The sequence below is a fragment of the Melanerpes formicivorus genome, unplaced genomic scaffold, assembly GCF_026170545.1.
Source record: "Melanerpes formicivorus ecotype bairdi unplaced genomic scaffold, bMelFor1.0.p_v2 SCAF_28, whole genome shotgun sequence".
Taxonomy (NCBI): domain Eukaryota; kingdom Metazoa; phylum Chordata; class Aves; order Piciformes; family Picidae; genus Melanerpes; species Melanerpes formicivorus.
In genome coordinates, this window is record NW_027142380.1 from 3,245,485 (window position 1) to 3,264,128 (window position 18,644).

Genomic DNA, 18,644 nt, shown 5'->3' on the forward strand with positions numbered 1-18,644 from the left:
GGATAAGTTGACAAGGGCATTACAGAACTTCTATTTAATTAGATATCATGAAGTCAAATAGTATGAGTTTGTTGCAGAAATATAAAAATCAGAGAATGGGAAAACCTGGAAAAGATTAAGAGATGAAAAAGCACAAGGAAAAACTTCTGATCAGTAGTAAGAACTGCTTGTGATGTGGCATCTTTAACACTCAGATTGGAAAATGTTTAGAAAGAAAACAAGGAACACAAGCTCTTTCAGTGCAGCATTCAGAATTTACCTACAGCTGCAGCACTTGTAGACCTTTTAGGTATCGATGAAGAAACATGAACATTGAACTGCATTTTGCTTAGAATTGTTGTGTTTCCTGTGAGAGACTGATAATAAGTGGATTAATTGCAGTTTTTTTCAAGTATGTTTTGATGAAAGTTTAATTATAAAGGACCAGAGTCAGCCTCAGTAACTCTTCAGCTTTTAGGACCAGGAGAAATTCTGTTCTTCGGCGCAGACAGCAAGACCACATCATAGCAGCTGGATATGCACATGGAGAATCGATTGGGCATCCACAGCACTCTACCCACGAAAGACGCATAATGATGTGCCTTCTGCAGGACACTAACCTGTCTACCTCCCTAGAGCCCTGGAATGAACCACCTCAAGGAAGAAACACAGGCAAAGGACTTTTAACACTCGGCAACAGTTAAGTGTTACGGGGAGTACACTCACTCTTCACAGCCTTATTCGGGCCGCAAAGACCAGAATTCTGTCCAAACTATTGCCAAACATCGCATGCTCGTGCGTACGGGCGGAGAATAGCGATGGATTTCACCGCAGGCAGTGCCCCAAACGCTCTTGCATCTCACCAGGTCACAGCCGAACACAACGCACCACAGCCCACAAGGCTAACGATACCTAAAAGAGACCGCCCTCCACCAAGGTCCGCCCACCGGCCGGCAATGATTGGCCCCTGCATCATGTGGCTCGTCCAGTCCCAGTGGCGAAGGCGGACTCGACCTCGCCTGATTCCGCCTACCAAAGCGCAACGTGGCCAATCAGCACCTACGACTAAGCTCCACCTTTCCGGCCGTCTCCATGGTAGCGGAAGATGGTGGGGGAGTTAATGCGTCGAGGAGACCGTGGTGTGTGACTGTTTTCCTCTTCTAAACTACCGAGGCTACAGGTAAATTACATCTGTGTATGCATTAATTTTCTTTCCTATCTTCACCTCTTTTAATCGTACGGAATGGTAAATCCGACGGGCTCGTACATCTTCCCCCCTCCCCTTTCTAATGGTAGGGCTCAGGGCGGCTCCTGCTTGCGCCCTCGCGCGCTGCCGCTGCTTGTGTGGGCTGCTGCGGCCGCCCTTCTCCCGCGTTTTCTAGCGGTGCCGGCTTGAGGGGTCATTGCCCGTCCTTGCCGTCCCTCGGTCTGAGCGTCCTCCCAGGAGACGGGGTGAGCGTGGGGCCGCTGGGGGAGCCTGCCTGCAGCGGCCCCGCACGGCACGGCTTACCTCACTCCGTGGCCATGGGAGCTGCATGTGAAGCTATGTGAAGCGCCCCGTGGTGCACAGGGCAGAGGATGCTCGCACTGGGTGTTTGTAAGCTAGGCTCCCCGAAAGAAAGGAGGTGCGTGCGATTGTGCTCCCCCGTCTTTAGTTTGTCCCATTACCAGTGGAGACATTGCCATATGAGTAGAGATCTCGCCTCGACTCGCAAGCAGAATGACGCTCTCTGGCTGAGGGAAAGAACACAGAGGGGATGTGGAAAGAGAAGCATTAGCAGTAGGCCATCTCCATTTCAGTGTGTTGGAATGTGTGTGTCTGCTGAAGTTAGAGTGCACATGGAAATAACTAGCTTCAAAGTTAGTGTGACTCTTGGCAGAGAGGAGGCCTTCCCTAGTGCTCTATCTTGGTGAGATCTTTTTGATCTGCCATTGTGAACATGTGATAAATTCTTTTAGTTAATTTCACTTAACCGGCTATTGCAGTCACCTCTGAGGTGAAAAAAAAAATGCTAGACTGTAAAACACTTTCAGCCATCTGAAAAGTGCTGTAGGATCTTGATTTGCATGCATTGGGCAGCTAATTTTTCTTCATGCCTCAGTACAGTGTAAACTAAGCATTTTATTCCATCATGTGTTACAGCAGTGGAGAGCTGAGTTCAAGAAGTTTGTACAGATTTATTCAGGCACTCAAAGATTAAACTGGTTTAGTAGCTTAAATTAGCATCATAGAATTGTTAGGTTGGAAGGGACCTCAAGGATCATCTAGTGCCAACCCCCTCTGCCATGGGCAGGGACACCCCACACAAGTTGTCTGTGCTTGAGCTTAGAGTCCTGTGAAGAGTGCACTGTATCTGTGAGAGATAGTTATAAATGCTACTTGGAATATAACTTTCTGTTCAGAGTTGCACGACAAAAGCCAGAAATCACAGGTTTAAGCAACACTACACAAATTATGCAAGCACATTCTTTGCATGTGCACTTGTAAGCATCTGAAACTTGAGAAAACTTGATGCTAAGTCTGAAACTTCAAAGTTAAATTTTAGCTGTGGTGAATGACTTGAATCCTAAACTGCGTTGTGAACATCAGCAGAGTGCATGTATTCAAAGCCTAATGTAACAATGTCTTGTGGCAGGTTTTATGCAGAAAGCTGGTATAAAAATACCATATGTGCAGCTTCTTAACATGGAATCGTTTCATAGTGAAAAGTGTATGTTCATGTATGTCTTTGGAACATACTAATTTCACTTGGTTTTCCTTTTATAGAGTGACAAAGCTGGGGCAAACAGCTGAAAATGTCATCCTATGTGTCTCAGGAGCTTCACCTTGCTAGGAGACGTAAGGAGATGTAAGTAGTTGTTCAGCACTGTGGCCTACCTTGCAGCGGTTGGTCTTGCCAGACCATCCTGTAAGCAGTGAATCCATGCTCTCTACAGAGCAGTGTCACTTCGACATGGGGTTGGTGTTCCAGGAGGTGGCACTCTTCCTTCAGGAACTATTAGAATCGGCATCCTTGCTTGTGTTAAGAGTATTTAGGTTGATGAGTTTTTTGACTTCCAATGGTGGTGCTGATTTAAGACTTGCATTGTTAACCTCCTGCCACCGTTAAATTCCTATTTGGGGAAGGTAATTGGATTCTCTCTACATCTCAATTATAGAATTAGTTCTTTGTTGCCCTGTAAACTCAGCCTGTGAAGTAAATACGGTAATGATTCAGAAAAATCTGCTTTTCTTATGAGAACTGGTACTTGCCAGTGAGCAAGAGTGGTACAGATCAAGTCACCCCAACCCACCCTGTCTTTACTGTTCTGGGAGACTCAGTACTTCTGAGCACCTTAGCATATGAGGACTGCTGGTTGCAATGTTATAGCGTCATGTAAGCACAGCAGGTGGTGTCTGCCTGTACCTTTTCCCTCCCCCAGCACACCCACCCTGCAGCTGGCTTAATTAGCCCCATAGTTTTGAGAAAACTGAGTAAGGTAAAAAGGTTATTTTCTATCTCCTGAGCAAAATGTTCTACCCACTTAGCAAAATGTTTTCCTTTGTAGACTGTCTCAGAGATCAGAGCTGCTACAGCAGATGGAGACTTATCTAGGAGACAAAAAGACTAAAAAGACATGGCAAACTCAAGCAGCTGATGCGGCTCATAAAAGGAATGCAGCCCTTTTAAATGTAAGTTTCTGCAACTACCACGAACTGCATTGAAATGTCATGGCTGTGTAGCTGAGAGAATTTTTTGAAGTGTTTGCTCTATACTTATCATTTGAATTCTCCTATAACCAGTTCCCTCTTCTGGAACTTGACCAAAAGTATTAAGTGACAAGTCCTTATTACGTGACGGCATCACTACCTATTTCCCATGCCCTTCTTACATGAGCCTCATGGTGGCAGCTGCTACTATCTTCTTTCTTTTCTTTTTTTATTTCTGTACATGTAGAGATGCAACACATGCTATTACATATCTGCTGAAGAGAACTTAAGAGTCTGACAAGACTCACACCACCTCTACACTTTGATTCAAAATACAGGGCTATGTTTGGAAAGAGGGGCTGACCAGCCTGTAATGCTTTTAGTCTGGGTTAGGAGCTCTTCTCCCACTATGGTCGTGTGAAGTTGTGGAAGAAGTTCTCACTTTAATGTTTTTCTTTACAAAGGTGTAGAATGATTTGAAGAATCCTGCTTGCAAGTGTGTAAAAGCAGTGTTTGGTGTTTCTGGGTCTTCTTAGTGGTGATACTGTTAGTGATGTTGATAGCTGTTCTGTATACCTGTTGTCATATTTAGGTAAGGTTTGTGTTTCCTAGGTAGATTCAGTAGGTGTTTGAGAATGGGTGGTTAAAAAGATCTAGGTTTGAGGGCAGGGTTTGCAATACTAAAGCCTCTCCTGGAACCCCTGGCTTGAGCATCTCAGTTTGAAGAGATTACACTTGACTACTGACATGAGCACACATTTGAAAAATGCTTTTCTGCTGTTCAGGAAACAGCAGAAAACCTTTCATGCATTTTCTTTACACTTACATGTTGCCTGCATTGTGTTTATGGAAACAATAACTTTTATCCTAGAAGATTACAGGATTAGCTTGTGTTGCTGAAAATTATTTATTTGTTTGTTTATTATGCAGAGAGGCTGCTTCAAATGTAAAATGTTCCCATTTTGGCTGGGTATAATTCTACTGCAGGCCTCCTTTGTATTTAAACCAAAGTTAATTTTCAAGAGTGGCAGACACAATAGAACAGTTAATTGGGGATGCCACCTTAACTATTCTGTGACAAGGAAGACTTCAGCTTGGACTCTGGTGCATTCTGGGCTGGGGCAGTCAAACTCCTCTGTAGTGGGTATAGATAAGTGCAGGTGTTTCACTGGCAGGCTGGGGAGGAGTGGATGGTTTGTTTATTTTTCATGCAGTTCCACTGATTTAGTAATTTCAGCTATGATGAGTCCCATTTTCCACATGCATTTTAGAATAGATGCTTGTGTTGCAAGTGTGTTTTTTCAGAATTATTTGTATTTTATAAATGTATTCTCAGTTTACGTAGACAAGCAAATATAATGAATGCAGTGTATGTTTCTGCTTGCTGAAGGCTTGTTGTATTGGAAATGTTAACAATAGCTCAGACATATACAGAGTGTAAATATTTTTGCAGTTAAACAGATATTTGCCATCTTCTGTCACATCCTCAAAATTGTTCCTTTCAAGTGTCAAAAATGTTGGTGTTTGTAGGGGAAAAAAAGCAAAAACATATGTATCAAAACAAATTCTGTTGCAGGATAAAGTAGCATAAATCAGTTTAAATCTATTAATTTTATACTAGTTTTAACAGGCATGCACTCCTGCAGATGCTTTCTGATAACAGAAGAAAACAGGGGGGAAAAAAAAAACACAACTATGCAGAATAATATATGAGAAGCTTGAAAACAAGACTGATTAATGTGCCAGCTTCAGAATATTGTTCCTGATACCAGGCACTGTACATTTCACAGTTACCATGTGGAGAGTTGTTGATTTGGCCTACTCAAAAATACATGGACATGATGAAGTGTTATTTTTTTATTTGCATTTCTGGTTTTCTGCATGTAAGCAAAATCAGTTGTTTTCAGTATGTGATTATAGCAAAAAGATATTTTCCTTTCTCTCTGCTAGTTGATATTTATGCATAGGAAAGCATTTCAACATTAATTTATTTTCTGATCAGTGGGAAAGAGGGAACTAATTTTATTTTTTAATTGAAATTTTAACATTATAAGCACTTGTTCAGCATTTTAACATAATTAGCAGAGTATTTTTCCTCGATGTCTTTAGAGGGAGACTGCAGATAAGGGAAATCTGTATCATTTGGTACGTATATACTGTTGGACTAAAAGCAGAAATTAGACTGGTATTTATAGTCTCATTTATTAGATTTGTTTGTCAATAATACTTCTTGTGTTTAGAAATGTGCATTACTCTTGCAGCAGCTTATAACACAAAATGGGAAATAAAGAATATTCTGCATGCTAATCAGTATGGGAAGGTAATTTAGACCAAATTTGCTTTCCATCACAGGCATGTAATTCTAGAATTATTTCAGTGGGATTCTGCCAGACTGATATCAATATAAGTGACAGCTGAATTTTGTCCCCCAAAAGTGATGCATGTGTCATGCATTCTATTTTACCTCTAGGGAAGGGTCTTGAATTGTTTTTGTTCCAGTTCTTTTGGTTTTAGGGGAAGAGCTGTAAGATGCTCTCTTTTTTTCAGTACTGTGACACATTGGATTTGCTGGTTTTTTCCAAAGAAGTTTACACTGCTGATGTATTTATTTTTATATTGATGAGGATTTCTTTTTCATACAAACCTTACCAATTGTACAGACTCACAAGAAGTGCCCTCTAATCTTTCAGTAGTTCCAGTTATTTTCTAAAGCATGCTACACCTTCCAGCAAAAATTTCTTTCACTGTCTGTCATTAAATCAGTATTCTGAATGACAATAGACTGCACAACATACAAACTAGAGTGAGCAACAAAAAGACACATCCATTATCTAGGCTATGCCAAAGTGACCTTCTCTACTAAACATATATGCACAACTGCTGTCTCCTTTCTTGCCTGAAAGACACTCATTTCCTATCACCATAAACATTCCAATGACTTAGCTGAATGTATGAAGAAATAATCATCTTGACTGATGTTCTCCCCTCCTGTAAAAATTCCTACAGGAATTAGGAAGAATGAATCAGTAAGGAGGAAAATCTTATGAAAGCCTATGAAGTGAACATTGCTGACTGATCCTCCTTTTCAGTGTGGTGATAACTTCTTCAGACTTGGTCTGAACCATACTGATATGAGCTTAGTTTGGTGCTAATTATGGTGTGTCTGTTCAAAGTACATGCAACAGAGAAATTTCTCGCTTAGGTTACTTAAATCTGTGTTGTCCTCTGTTGTTTTAACATTGTAACGTCAAATAGCTTCCATCTTTGCTCATGTTTATTCCCCATCATGTTTTCCTGTTAATATTTCCTCACTTGAAAAGAGGCAGCCACTTGCTGTTTCTGAGGATTTACATAAATCAGAAATTTAGTTTGCTCTTTCTTAGACAGCCTTTATCTTAGGAGGGTGTGCACTTTGCTGTAGAAAAGGGAGAACAGTTTTGCTTGCGTTAGGTCTGTAATTATGTACAAGAGGATGCAGTCATGCTGTAAAAGGAATTAATGAAATGGGATGAGCACTGTAAATAAAGTGAGTGTATCTGTAATCACTAAGTTAAACTTCAGCTAACAGTGAGGCTGGTTTTTGCTTTTATTAATCATACTCTACTGAATTTGAGTCATGTTGTTTTAAACTAAACTTGAGTTGATTACCCTTTGCTTATTGATGTATTCAGATTGGCTGTTATTCAATACGAGTAATCATGTTTGGTCTCTCTTGTGGATATGCTTCTCCAGAATCTCACTCTTCTTTTCAGCGGCAGTGGTGGTGAATATTTGGGAAGTCCCTTTGGGGAATTTCCTCTCTCATTTAGTTTTTCTGTTGTACTCTTCACACCCGCTCTCTGCTCCCAACTCTGCCATCTGCTATACTTTCTTTCCCCCTCCACTCTGTTCAGCTTTGGCTTCTTCACACCCCACTCCCACGTCCCTTTCTGTCTCTCTTCATCTGCCCACCACTCAATCTCTTCAATGTTTGGGTATGGAACTAAGCCCACAAGAATGGGTCAGAACTTTAAAGGGGGAGGGTGGCTAGTTTGGGGGAATGTTTTGATTTGTTTGTTGCTGTTGGTTTTGGGTTGTTTCTTTAAAAAAAGAAAAAAAAAAGAAAAAGAAGCCACAACAAAACACAGTCATTTAGACCTTTGTGAATCCAGTACACATCCACTGGACATGCAGAAACCCAAATACTGGGTTTTTTATAAGAAAGCTCTGTGAGGTGCATTGTCATCCAAGTTTGTCTGGTGAACAGCTTGCTGCAGCTCTACATATTCGTGCACATGTTATGCATGCATATTAGCAAGTCATCTTTGTCTTGAGGAGTATCTTGCACATAATTTGCCTAGTTACTTTACAGTTACAGTAGCTAGAATACATCCTTCAGTCTTCCTGCAGCACAGAGAAAACCATTCTGTTCCCCTCTGTTTTCTGAAGTTTCACAGAGTAGAATTTAACTCTATCTACCCTGGTGTCCAAAGAGAATAATGGTGATTTACAGCAACAGCCTTATGTGGTCATGAAATCTATTTTTGTATCAAAAAGGTAGAGGAAACATGTTCAGAAACTGTGGGATGTCAGCTGTACTGGTTACAAGTTGAATTTCAGAATGATTCAACTGAAAGGATCTAACTTTAGTGCTATTATCTGAAAGCAGTAGGTTTATTTACTTAATTAAATGTCTTTATGTGAATGTGCATTTTCCTTTTAAAATTCTCAGTGTTTAAAATGTACTTTGCCTGTGTTTTAGGATATAGAAGCAGCAGAAAAAAGGCTGCAAGAGAGAGTGTGTTTACTTCCACATCCCGATACTGTTAAGTTAGAAGTAAGTCCTAGAACTCTGTCTTTTCATTTACTGTTTACCAAATATTTTGCCTTTTGTTTTTTTGTTCTCTTTTTTCCTCCCTGAAGCATGTTCTTTAAGTGAAAATAATTGATTTTAAAATCCAGTGACTGGTATAGCCAAAGGCCTGTGTACTGTGTAGCAAGCTGAACCTAAATTCTGGGGCAAAATCCCTAGATTCTGGGGCATTCAGGTGGAAATATTTAGCAGCTTTATACAAATTTGTATTTAAAGAAGAAGTCAAATATGAAAATTAATATTGTGACTATCAGAAGGTAACTCTGTTTATTGGGTCATCTTAGTCTGTTTTGTATGGTTATCCTGGTTTCAGTTTGCCACAGATTGCCATCTTTACATTTCAGGGTCAACAGTTTATCAGCATGAACAGAGAAATTGCCTTCTCACTTGTTTTATGGCTGTATGAGAGCTTAGGAAAAGTACCACTACAACAGGAACACTCCATTTTTTTACTTCTCAACCTGTAGTCCCTAAAACATTATTTAAAGGTAAAAGCTTTGAGCAGCCAGTTACTCTGAGCACTAGATACTATCCTGATACAGCATTACACGTTCAGTTCTATCAGTTCAGTTTTGTCAGCATTGAATGAATGATAACAGAAACAGTTGTGGGAATGGGAACTGGAGCCCAGCTCTTCTTGATGCGAACTAAACATCTTAACCATGGGCCATGGAGTCAGGTTCCCACTTGTGTTTCTTGCACCAATAGTCTGTGGGTTCTTCGTTGTATGGTGGCTTAGTTTCCACAAGCACAGTAGCACGAGTGTTCTGTGCTAGGGTGTGTGAAATGGCCCTGTCCAAGGAAGGGAAAGGTGTAGATCTGAAGCGCTGCCGGGCAAGCGTTGTAATGCTTGGGCTATTAAATGAGAGGCATCACTTCTTATTCTGGTTATTGTTAAAAGGTTTTGTCTGCAGTTGCATGTTGTAAACAGCCTACTCCTGTCCCTGTGATGGGGACACACTGAGCATGCCTGTTCAGTGGGGGTTTTCTAAATGATTTTAGAAATTTTAGGCAAAAGAGTGTATTTTTTTCCTGGATACCTCTGTATCTTGAATGATGTGAAGAAAGTTGCCAAGCTACTAATGCTGAACATATTTCAACTGTGTTCAGGAGCAGCTTTAGACTCTTGGAGAACTTTCAAGGCAACTCTTTAAGAGTTGTTTGGATCAGTTTTGGACTCCTTCTCCCTCTCTCCTGTGCTAGGTGTTAAGCTGCTTGCAGCATGTAGACTCAAGTCCACACAATTGGAGAAGGCAAAGCAGTTGCTTATGGCTGCAGAGAAGTCTACACTGCAGCAGCAGTTGAATTTTAGAGAGAGCAGAGTTACTATTTGAAGGAGAAGATCCTAGTTCAGCCTTTTTTATACTTCTAGAGGAGAGTGCTATAAATAGTGGGAAAAGAAAACTTTCTTTCATGGTTCAAAATTCTTGTACGTGCTTTGTTCCAAAACACTTCTGAGCATATTTCACTCAGCCATATATGTGTCTGTATTAATATACTTTGAAAGTTATGGCTATAATGGATCCCCAGCTTGCTAAGTCGGAGTAGTTTTGTGTGACAGCACATATGCTTGTCAAAAAAGATTCTTGGAGTAAATCTGTTGAAGAAAATATTTTTGTAAATCCTCAGGAGCCATAGTTATATCTGAGTTCCATGTAAGGATCAAAATGATTAGCCAGGAATCTAATACTCTGCAGGGAGATGTTCAGTTTCGTGATACGCTGCTTCTACACGATATACTTGAGAAAGGCTCAGTACATAATGTAAAGGCTCAGTACATAATGTACCATAAACGTTTTCCACTACAGAATTAGCTTTTTGTCTGAATGGATGTCAGTGTCTGAAAATACTTAGATCGGTAGATGGATCGAAGTGTTGACTTAATACGGCTGTTTGATCACATTAATTTGAGGAGGAAGAAATCAGGTACAGCACTTATAATTTTCTTTAAACAACAGAGTTATCCTTAGGATACCAACACAAAGCTGATGAATGGTGCGTCCATTGCACGGATAAAAAGAAGTTGAAGTTATTACTCAGAGGCATGGGGTAATGCAGAGAAAAGGCTAGGTAATCTCCGGTGGGTTTCCTAGACCACAGGATAAGTGTACAGCTTTTTTCAAATTTATTTTTCATTTGTGATCCAAGTGCTGGAGCTGATTACTTCATCAGTGATTTATCACATCTAAAATTTTACTCAAGTATTTTGAACGGCATTACAGCAAGCTGTTCAAGAATCTCCAATTTACATTAGCGCTTTTCGTTTATAACATTAAACAGTTTGGGGGTTTTCTCCACTTCTGAATTAAATTCCACTAACACGTGAACTTCAATACAAAAGCTGCTTATGGAAAGTTTGTTATTGTGGGAAATACTTTATTAAAGGTACTGCGAGGGTCTAAACTAATCTGTTGCTTACCACAAGAGGGCACATTCAGTCACTTCACAGTTCATGCTGCAGAGCGAAATCTTTCCAGGCTGGTATTTTATATCATACAAGTGATTTGAAATTTCATGTGTAAGTACGTTGTTCTTTTCTGAATTACTTCACTCAGAAGTCAAGATTTAATATTGCATTGCATAGCTATATTGTTTTTGAACAGGCTGACACAGATTTTTGAAATTAAGTTTGTTGTTTGTTTTTTTTTCTTGTATCTTTCTCAGACTCTCTATTGGGCATCAGTAAAAGAATCTCTTCCCAAGTGGGAAGAGTTTCTTTTAGGAAGAGCAGAAGTTCCTATTGGTTATAAGAAAATGAAATCTACAAAGCAGAACATAAGCTACTCAGAAGAAGAGTCACAAAAATAAACATTCTAGTTTCATTTTGTTTTGTAATGTATGGCTTAAACAGACAAAATCACCCAGATCAGGCAACAGAGTATCATGCATTGTGATGTAAATCATTTAAATGAAAATGAACTGTGTTGGATTGTTTGTTTGTTGAGTTGTGTGCAATCCCTTATTTTTGTTCTGTAAATCCAGACAATCCTCAAAAGGGTTTTTAGGATCAAAAGTGAGAAACATTGGTGTATAGAAACCAAACAAGGCAATTTCCTTTTCAGTATGAGAAGAGTTTTAGGTTATTTTTAATCCTACACTTCTACATATAGATGCAATAAGCAACGACAGATTCATGCATTGTCTTTCTTCACTGCAGTTGTCTGTGCTGTATGACTCTTTGTGGATGAGGATAGGCAGGCTATTTGCCTCTGACTGAGTAACCTTGCTTTAGCACAAGGAGTCTGTGTGAAAACCTTTTGGATAGCAGTTGTAGAAAAAAACACTTTGAATCTTCATGTCTTGTTTTCCCTGATTGTAGTCATTGCTACTTCTATTGCTTCTACACCTCGTTCCAGTAACCACTGCTACTTTTCCTAACCTCCTGCTGCCTACTCTGTGTTTCCTGTCCAATGGATGGGTAAAGACAAGAAAAAGGAAACAAATCCCTTAGGATGTTTTGTTACTTCTAGACTGCTTTTAATGCTATTTTTTCTTTTGGTATAATCTACAAGTGAAGACTATTTGGTATAATCTACAAGTGGAAAAAAAGCAAATTGAAAGGTAGTTGGTAGTGGTTGTCCAATAACAAGTATATAGAAGATGATATTTTCATTTTCAGCCACCAAAGAGCTCCTCAGTTTCCTCCTACAGAGATGCAGCATCAGTGAGTTTTGATTGTGCATTGCTCTAACTCGGTATTAAAATATCACTGCTATAATGCAGTATTTTTTAAAGTATGATGTGTCATTGCAGTGGAAGATCCTTCCAGGTGTGTGACTTGGCCTGCAGAAATTTAATCCTTTCTATAGCAAAGGAAGCCTAGGAAAAAAGTTATTTTTTTAAAATTAAGAACCTGCATAAGAGTCAATACATTGTTAAAATTTTATCTCATATGCAGCAACCGACTTTCACCCCTGACCTGCAAGTCGGAACAAAGGTTTTACCTCTTGCCAGTGTAAGAATGTAATGGTTAAAAATGTTGCTAGGCTGCTAGTGAACTGATCGATGCATCTCCATGCCACATTGAGAGGTCCCCTGCTATTAAAAAAAATATATGTATCTCTCTGGAGCATGAAGAATCACTGACACAATAAAATCAGAACTTCAGCTGTGATGGGAAATGGTATGTTTTCAACAGGAATACTGAGAGTTCATTTAAAACTTTTTCTATTGAGGTGTCCATTAAACTGATAAGTTTTTACAGAAGCTGCCATCTTAGAAATATCCTGTTGAGTGGGTGTTGGTGTTTGTAACAATAACGTTGTTTTCATAATATGTGATGGCAGATTAGCACGCTTCTCTGCAGTGTTGTTAACAGTTGTAATTAAGGAATAAACAGTAAAGGGTGTCAGTCCGATGACAATTTCATCTATAGTGTCACAATACAAAATGTCACAAAATATTAGAACTGTTATATAACTACAAAAATATCAAATTAGGCTTTCATCTTCCAAGCAGAGGGCTTAAAAAAAAAACCAACCCAACAAACTGGCATAGAGACCATTGCAATTTTATACCTACTCAGTGTTCTGTCACAAAGACAACTTGGTAATATTTTCTTCTGTAAGATCACAATTTGGTTCTCAGTCTGACTTAGCGGGGATGTGTATGGATCTTAGATCTGTAGAGCTCACATTTAAAAAGGAAATAATTGGAAGCAGTTGAGCAGACAAGAGAAAAGCTATTACACATGATGGCCAAAATTAAGGGATGGGTGAGCAGTTAGTTGCTGACAAAGGCTAGGATTCATCCTAGTCTTTGCCATCCAAAGGGAAATCACTTAAACCAAAATCTGGGCCCCTAAGTACTTTATACATGTGAATAATCTGGGTCTTTATCTCTTTCTACTCCGCCTAAACACTGGGACACAATGCAGATGCTGTCTCCTTGCCCTTTTTCATTTCCTGTGGAAGGAAAGCAAAGTGTGTGGATCGTGAAGGCATGGCAGCTGCATGGGTGAGGATTCTGTAGCTTCTGGAAAAGGCACCTGCAAGCACCATTAGTGTACTTTCAGTGCTGCAGGGAACTGCTCACATAGTCCTTCTGATTATTTTAGTTTTGGGCAAAGAGATTAAGATTAAAATGGAATTCTCACTTTTCAAAGAAGGAGATCACTTTCCTCCCCCCCTGTAGCATAGTTTTAGAAACAATAGTGCAAGTACTACATAGATAATTATAAAGGAGCATGTCCAGAAGAGGGAAGAAATCAAGAGAAACATTTCAAGCAGGTATTTGTGTAGGTGACTGCTTCCAGAGACTGGGCCCTTCATCTTGGGTCTGTAGTCTGATATAAATAAATTAATCACCTCTGATGCAGAACAGCCCAGCAGTTGGGGCAGAGAGGAGCACAGCAGGGCCGTGAGGTGCAGGAGCCTGTGCTTCCGGATTTGGCACAGAGCTTGGGGCAAGCACTGGTAGGGAACATAATTAATATGGTGTCTCCTGTTATACTGGGATTTGTTGAGCACACAGTTTAATTTCCTATGCCTGAGCTAGCTTGCCTCTTGCCTACTGATATATACAAATATGAGAAAGCAAATGTTAGTTATACTGAAGGGTATTTTAAAAAAGAATAAAGCATCCCCCAAAGTGGTTGATATTGATATGGTTTCATGTTGGCTTTAAATGTGATCTTCAATGGCTAGTCTTCAAGTCAAGGCTGTTACTTTAAATGTATTGATTCTATGTAGTTATACCCTATCTTATATCAAGCTTTTATATGTATACACATATATAAAAAAAACCCACATACATACATAACATTTTTTATATATATATATAAAGCATAATTTCTTACTGTCTTGGATAATTAATTCTTTTACTCAGAACACAACCTGTTACTCTGCATTATTGACTTGCTGCTTGCCCTTTTTTTTTTTTTTGTTAAAAGACATTTATGCACCGATTGTGGTGGTCCTAAGAGCCTGTTGCTTTTTGTGCTTTCATGGTGGGGGGGGGAAAGCAATTGAGAGAAGAACAGTGAGGAAAACCAAAGTCACAGTTAATCTTTTGAGTATCTTACAGGAAGAAATAATTAATCATCCTTTTTTAGGTTTATGCACAGATGAGTAACCACAGTACTAACCCAGGAGCACAGCCTGTTCACCCATCTTGTCACCTCAACCGTCACGTTCTCAAGCTTTTTGCTTTCTCAGTTACTCTGGCTGTGGGGGCAGTAGCAGAAGGCATGTTAAGTTTTCCCTAGGATAAGAAACTTCTTACTCTGCAGAATCTTTCTCAAGCCTACCAATTTCATTTGAGTGTACACATTAAATAATAAGAGGGTTTGGATGTGTGATATTTGACTCTTACTCTTCTATCCTCTTGATTGTATTTATTCAGGGTCGTGTTTTCCTGGAAGTTGAGAGCTAGGCCATAGGCTGAGTTTATAGTTCTTAATTTCTGTCTTTCTCATTCACATAGAGCAGATCAGGGATGTAGATGCTCAGGTTTGAGTTTGTTGGTGCTGAAAAATAAAACCAAGTTTGAAAAGGGATGTACTTTAAGAGGTTACATCTGAAAGAAAACATCATTTGCTTCATTATGGTAATTTTCATAATATTTTAATAGTTGTGTTCAGATACAGCTTGACCTTCGCTATCACCCCAAAAGCAAGCTGTTTTAACATATTTGTAATGCTAAGGTCTTCATCACTGTAATATTCTGTTTGCTCAGGGGTTATAATCCATGGATGTACTGTGTTACAGATAAAATAAATCTTTGATCCTATAGTCATGGCCTCTTGGGGTTCAGTTGTTGACATGTGTGTAGGAGTTGGATGCAACCTAGTGCCTCCTGTAGCCAAGTGTGTGAAGAGTAGCTAGGCCAGTGATAAATACTTGCTTAGGGAATGGTCTTTGTTTTCATCTGATGGTGATCTGAAATATTAATCTGCTGAGTCAAGATTAGAATGTCAAAAGTTTGCTGCTGAAAAATCCAAATACAATGAATCCCGGACTGATTATTTGTATCCTTCCTATTCTTTCACAAGAGCTGTGAGCTAAATTACTTCAGATACGTGGTTACTAGCAAAGTATGGATAGAGATGCTTAAACTCATGCAAAGGAAACAGGTAGGGGAAAAAAAAACCCACTCAGTTCTTCAGTACATCCTTTTGCTGTGTGAAGCTCTTTGTCTTTGCCATAAATAGGCTGATTAAATTTGGGAATTTGCTACTCCTTTTAATCACAGCTGATAGAACTCTTGAAAATGCCCTAGCTTGTATCTGCTCTATAGCTAACCTTCCAGATATTTTGCATACGTTTGGTTTTAGTGCAAACAGGTACAAGTACACTCTCTTTCCCTGAATTTTATCACTGGGAATGGTAATCTTAAAAATAAATGTGTGTTCTTTCTTCTTACTCTCCGTCACATCACCTACTAGAGAGCCCTAATAGGCAACAAAGTAGTGTGAGACGGTATTTACATCACACTTTTGAAACAGATTCGAGCAGAGCCAGCTGCTGTTAGATTATTTTACAAATATATTGCAGATTAATAAAAGGAAAATGTTGCCGTCCTTTAGGTAAATTACAGTCTCCTTGACTAATTACATAGCTTGAAGCCGCAGTAAATGAGTACCTGCCTCACAGCGGTGGTGGGAAAGGTAGTTCGGGTTTCAGACTTGCGTTTCTTTACCGGTTTATTTTGTACGTGTTCCCAGTGGCGTCACTGGCGGGGCTCTAGCTGTGGCTCAGCCACATCTCCCGCAGGATAATTCGCTGAGGGAACGGCGGATCTGGCAGGCGCGACTTAACCGCGCTTCCCCGGCGGTTCTCCTCCGCTCCGGGGCTTTGCCGAGCCTGCCCGAGGCTTGGGCTGTTCCCGGCGGGGGGAAAGCCTAAGCCAGGCAGCTCTAGGAAAGAGAGAAAGGAGGGCCGGGGGAAAAGCACTCTTCTGTTGTTTCTCAGTGCGAAGGAGAGCGCGGGGCAGGTCCGGATGGGCGGACGGGCTCCGGGACGTGTCGGGGCGCTGGGGGTGCGCATCCTTGGGAGCGGTGGCTGAGGAAGGGACTGGGAGCATCATGTGTGTGTCCTCTCCCGCTTAAGGGCTCCGGGATTCCCAGGGAAGCTCTGGTCAGCGGGTTTGGTTCTGTGGAAATGTTGGTAATAATAACCGTAACGGTGGAAAATGTGTCCGTAAATCCACACGTCGCATCCCCCATCATCTGTGAACGGTGTTTAGAGTGAGCACTGCAGCGCTTTACACTGCTTCTCGGACTTTGCTTTTTATTAAGTTTACGGCTACAGTTGGCTTTTCCCTCTACAATCAGCTTCCTTTTGCTGGATTCATTCAGTGGTACGATAATCCAATGTTGGTAATATCTCAATTCATTAACATAATGAATCAGAAGGAAGAGGCTGATTATAAATCAGAAAGCTTCTATTTATGTGAAATGTCTTGGCAACTGGCAGCAGCGAGGAAGACAGTAGCAGGAGTATCAGACAGTTAGTGGGACTTTAGGAACGCGATTGCAGATCTCGGGTGCTCCCTGGACGATTTCAATGCCTGAGCCCTTCAAATGACGATCTTGTCTACTGCAGTGAGACAGCGGCGATTATTTGGGGATATATTATTTGGCTAGGGGACGGGGGATGCTCCGAAAGCTCAGTGAGCAGCCAGAAAAGGCGAAGCCGAGTCCGAGAAGTGGATCCGGCAGGTGCCTGGTCCCTGCTCCGTCAGCTGGATATGCGCCTACCCTGGGCCAGACCGTTCCTAAAGCTCCTCAGCAGCTTGCGTCTTCTGCAAACGCAGAAGACGACAAAGATGCAAATATTTGTAGGAAAAGTCAAATGTGGGGGTTTTTGACTTTCAAACTCAGAACTTCAGGAGTAGACTATCCATTGCTGTGCTCCATGTCTGACAGCATTTTGTTCCCATCCCCGATGGGGACAACAGGGGTTTCCGTGACTAAACATGATTTTACTGGATTTAAAGCAGATTTTTTCAGATTTTAACAGCACCGGTGTTTTTCAGTACCAGCACTGGGAGGCTGTTAGTGCTCCCTCAGCTGAGGGGCGGGAGCGAGCCAGGTCGCCGCAGCTGTTAGTGCCCTGCTGCCCGGTGGCCCGGCCCGGGGCTTCTCACAGGCTGAGCCGCACGGCCCGGCCGCAGCCTCAACACCAGACAGGGAAAGGAAGCCTGCCCCAAAACGGAGCGCTCTGCACATACGCCCACACCACTCCACACCCACACCCTCTTTGTTTTAGTCTTCTTTTTTTTTCTTTTGGTAAGCTGAGGGCATGTGCTGGGCTCACCTGCCTGCAGGAAGGCAGGACCGGCCACACCCGGTCTATCTAGGACAGCGACAGGGCTGGTGACCCTGGAGCAAGTGGGGAGGGTGTCAGCAGGGGGAGCGATAGGATGCAAATGGTTTGGGGCAAACCATGGTTTGGGGTGCACCCCCTGGAACCGTCGGGAGAAGAAGAGCCTGAGATGAGCATGTCACTAAGCAGCCCCTCACCAGCACTGCAGCCCCCTCCCAGCTCGGAGGGCGGGTGCCCGTCCCCGCCGCCGTGACATGCCGCTCGCTCCCACTGACCCACACCCCCAGGGCCTACCTGCCCCATCGCTGTCCCGTTCGCACGCGACTGCTGCTGGGTCAAGCGCGGCCGGGGAGCCGGTAGCATCGTCGTGGCCGATGGCTGAAAGGCAATGCCCGCAGCAGGACCCGCCGTGTCGCCTTCCCCTCTACTGCGGGGACAGCTGCTTTCTGCGGAGCTCGGGGTGTCCGAGATCCAAATTTGAAGGGGTAGAGGGAGCTTGAAGAAAGAGGTGGAGAAGGAAAGAGGTGTTAGGGAGTGGGCATGGGCAACGCCGTCAGGCACTTGAGAAGGGCCAGAGGAGCTGGGAGGTGGAACAGGCGAGAGCCTGGGGGATTGCAGTGCCCCCCCCCCCTCCCCCCATCCTAACCCTGGGCTCGCGAAACGCGTCCGCGGAGGGACCCTCGTGGGTGACACGCGGGGGCGAGCTGGCACACTCGAGGCTCGTCGGGCTCGCTTAAAAGTAATGCAAATATTTCCGTAAAACGGGCCAAAGCGGGAGAAGGACATTTGTCCCGCGGGCACCTGGGCATCCGCAGGGATCGGGCGGGTTGGGGTAAGCATGTGTCAATTCAGTCGT

General features: G+C 41.9%; 1 protein-coding gene across 3 annotated transcripts; it reads left to right on the forward strand.

Moving 5' to 3' along the window:
* The first annotated feature begins 1,073 nt into the window (after nucleotides 1–1,073).
* On the forward strand, nucleotides 1,074–14,428 carry CEP15 (centrosomal protein 15). 3 transcript variants are annotated; one of them, XM_068154258.1, is made up of 5 exons: nucleotides 1,074–1,159; nucleotides 2,747–2,828; nucleotides 3,529–3,652; nucleotides 8,412–8,486; nucleotides 11,187–14,428. In XM_068154258.1, exons 2-5 carry the CDS (start codon nucleotides 2,776–2,778, stop codon nucleotides 11,328–11,330), a joined length of 396 nt encoding a protein of 131 aa, XP_068010359.1. In that variant the 5' UTR covers nucleotides 1,074–1,159; nucleotides 2,747–2,775; the 3' UTR covers nucleotides 11,331–14,428. The 3 variants fall into 3 exon arrangements, with proteins under 3 accessions (XP_068010359.1, XP_068010362.1, XP_068010360.1); XM_068154261.1 differs by lacking the exon at nucleotides 1,074–1,159 and adding an exon at nucleotides 1,350–1,431; XM_068154259.1 differs by lacking the exon at nucleotides 1,074–1,159 and adding an exon at nucleotides 1,438–1,604.
* The last annotated feature ends 4,216 nt before the right edge of the window (nucleotides 14,429–18,644 follow it).

Coding starts and splice junctions, on each gene's coding strand:
- CEP15 (XM_068154258.1), top strand. CDS start 2,776: ATGTCATCCTATGTGTCTCAGGAGCTTCACCTTGCTAGGAGACGTAAG. Junction 3,653..8,411: donor GGAATGCAGCCCTTTTAAAT/GTAAGTTTCTGC, acceptor CCTGTGTTTTAG/GATATAGAAGCAGCAGAAAA. Junction 8,487..11,186: donor CCGATACTGTTAAGTTAGAA/GTAAGTCCTAGA, acceptor TATCTTTCTCAG/ACTCTCTATTGGGCATCAGT.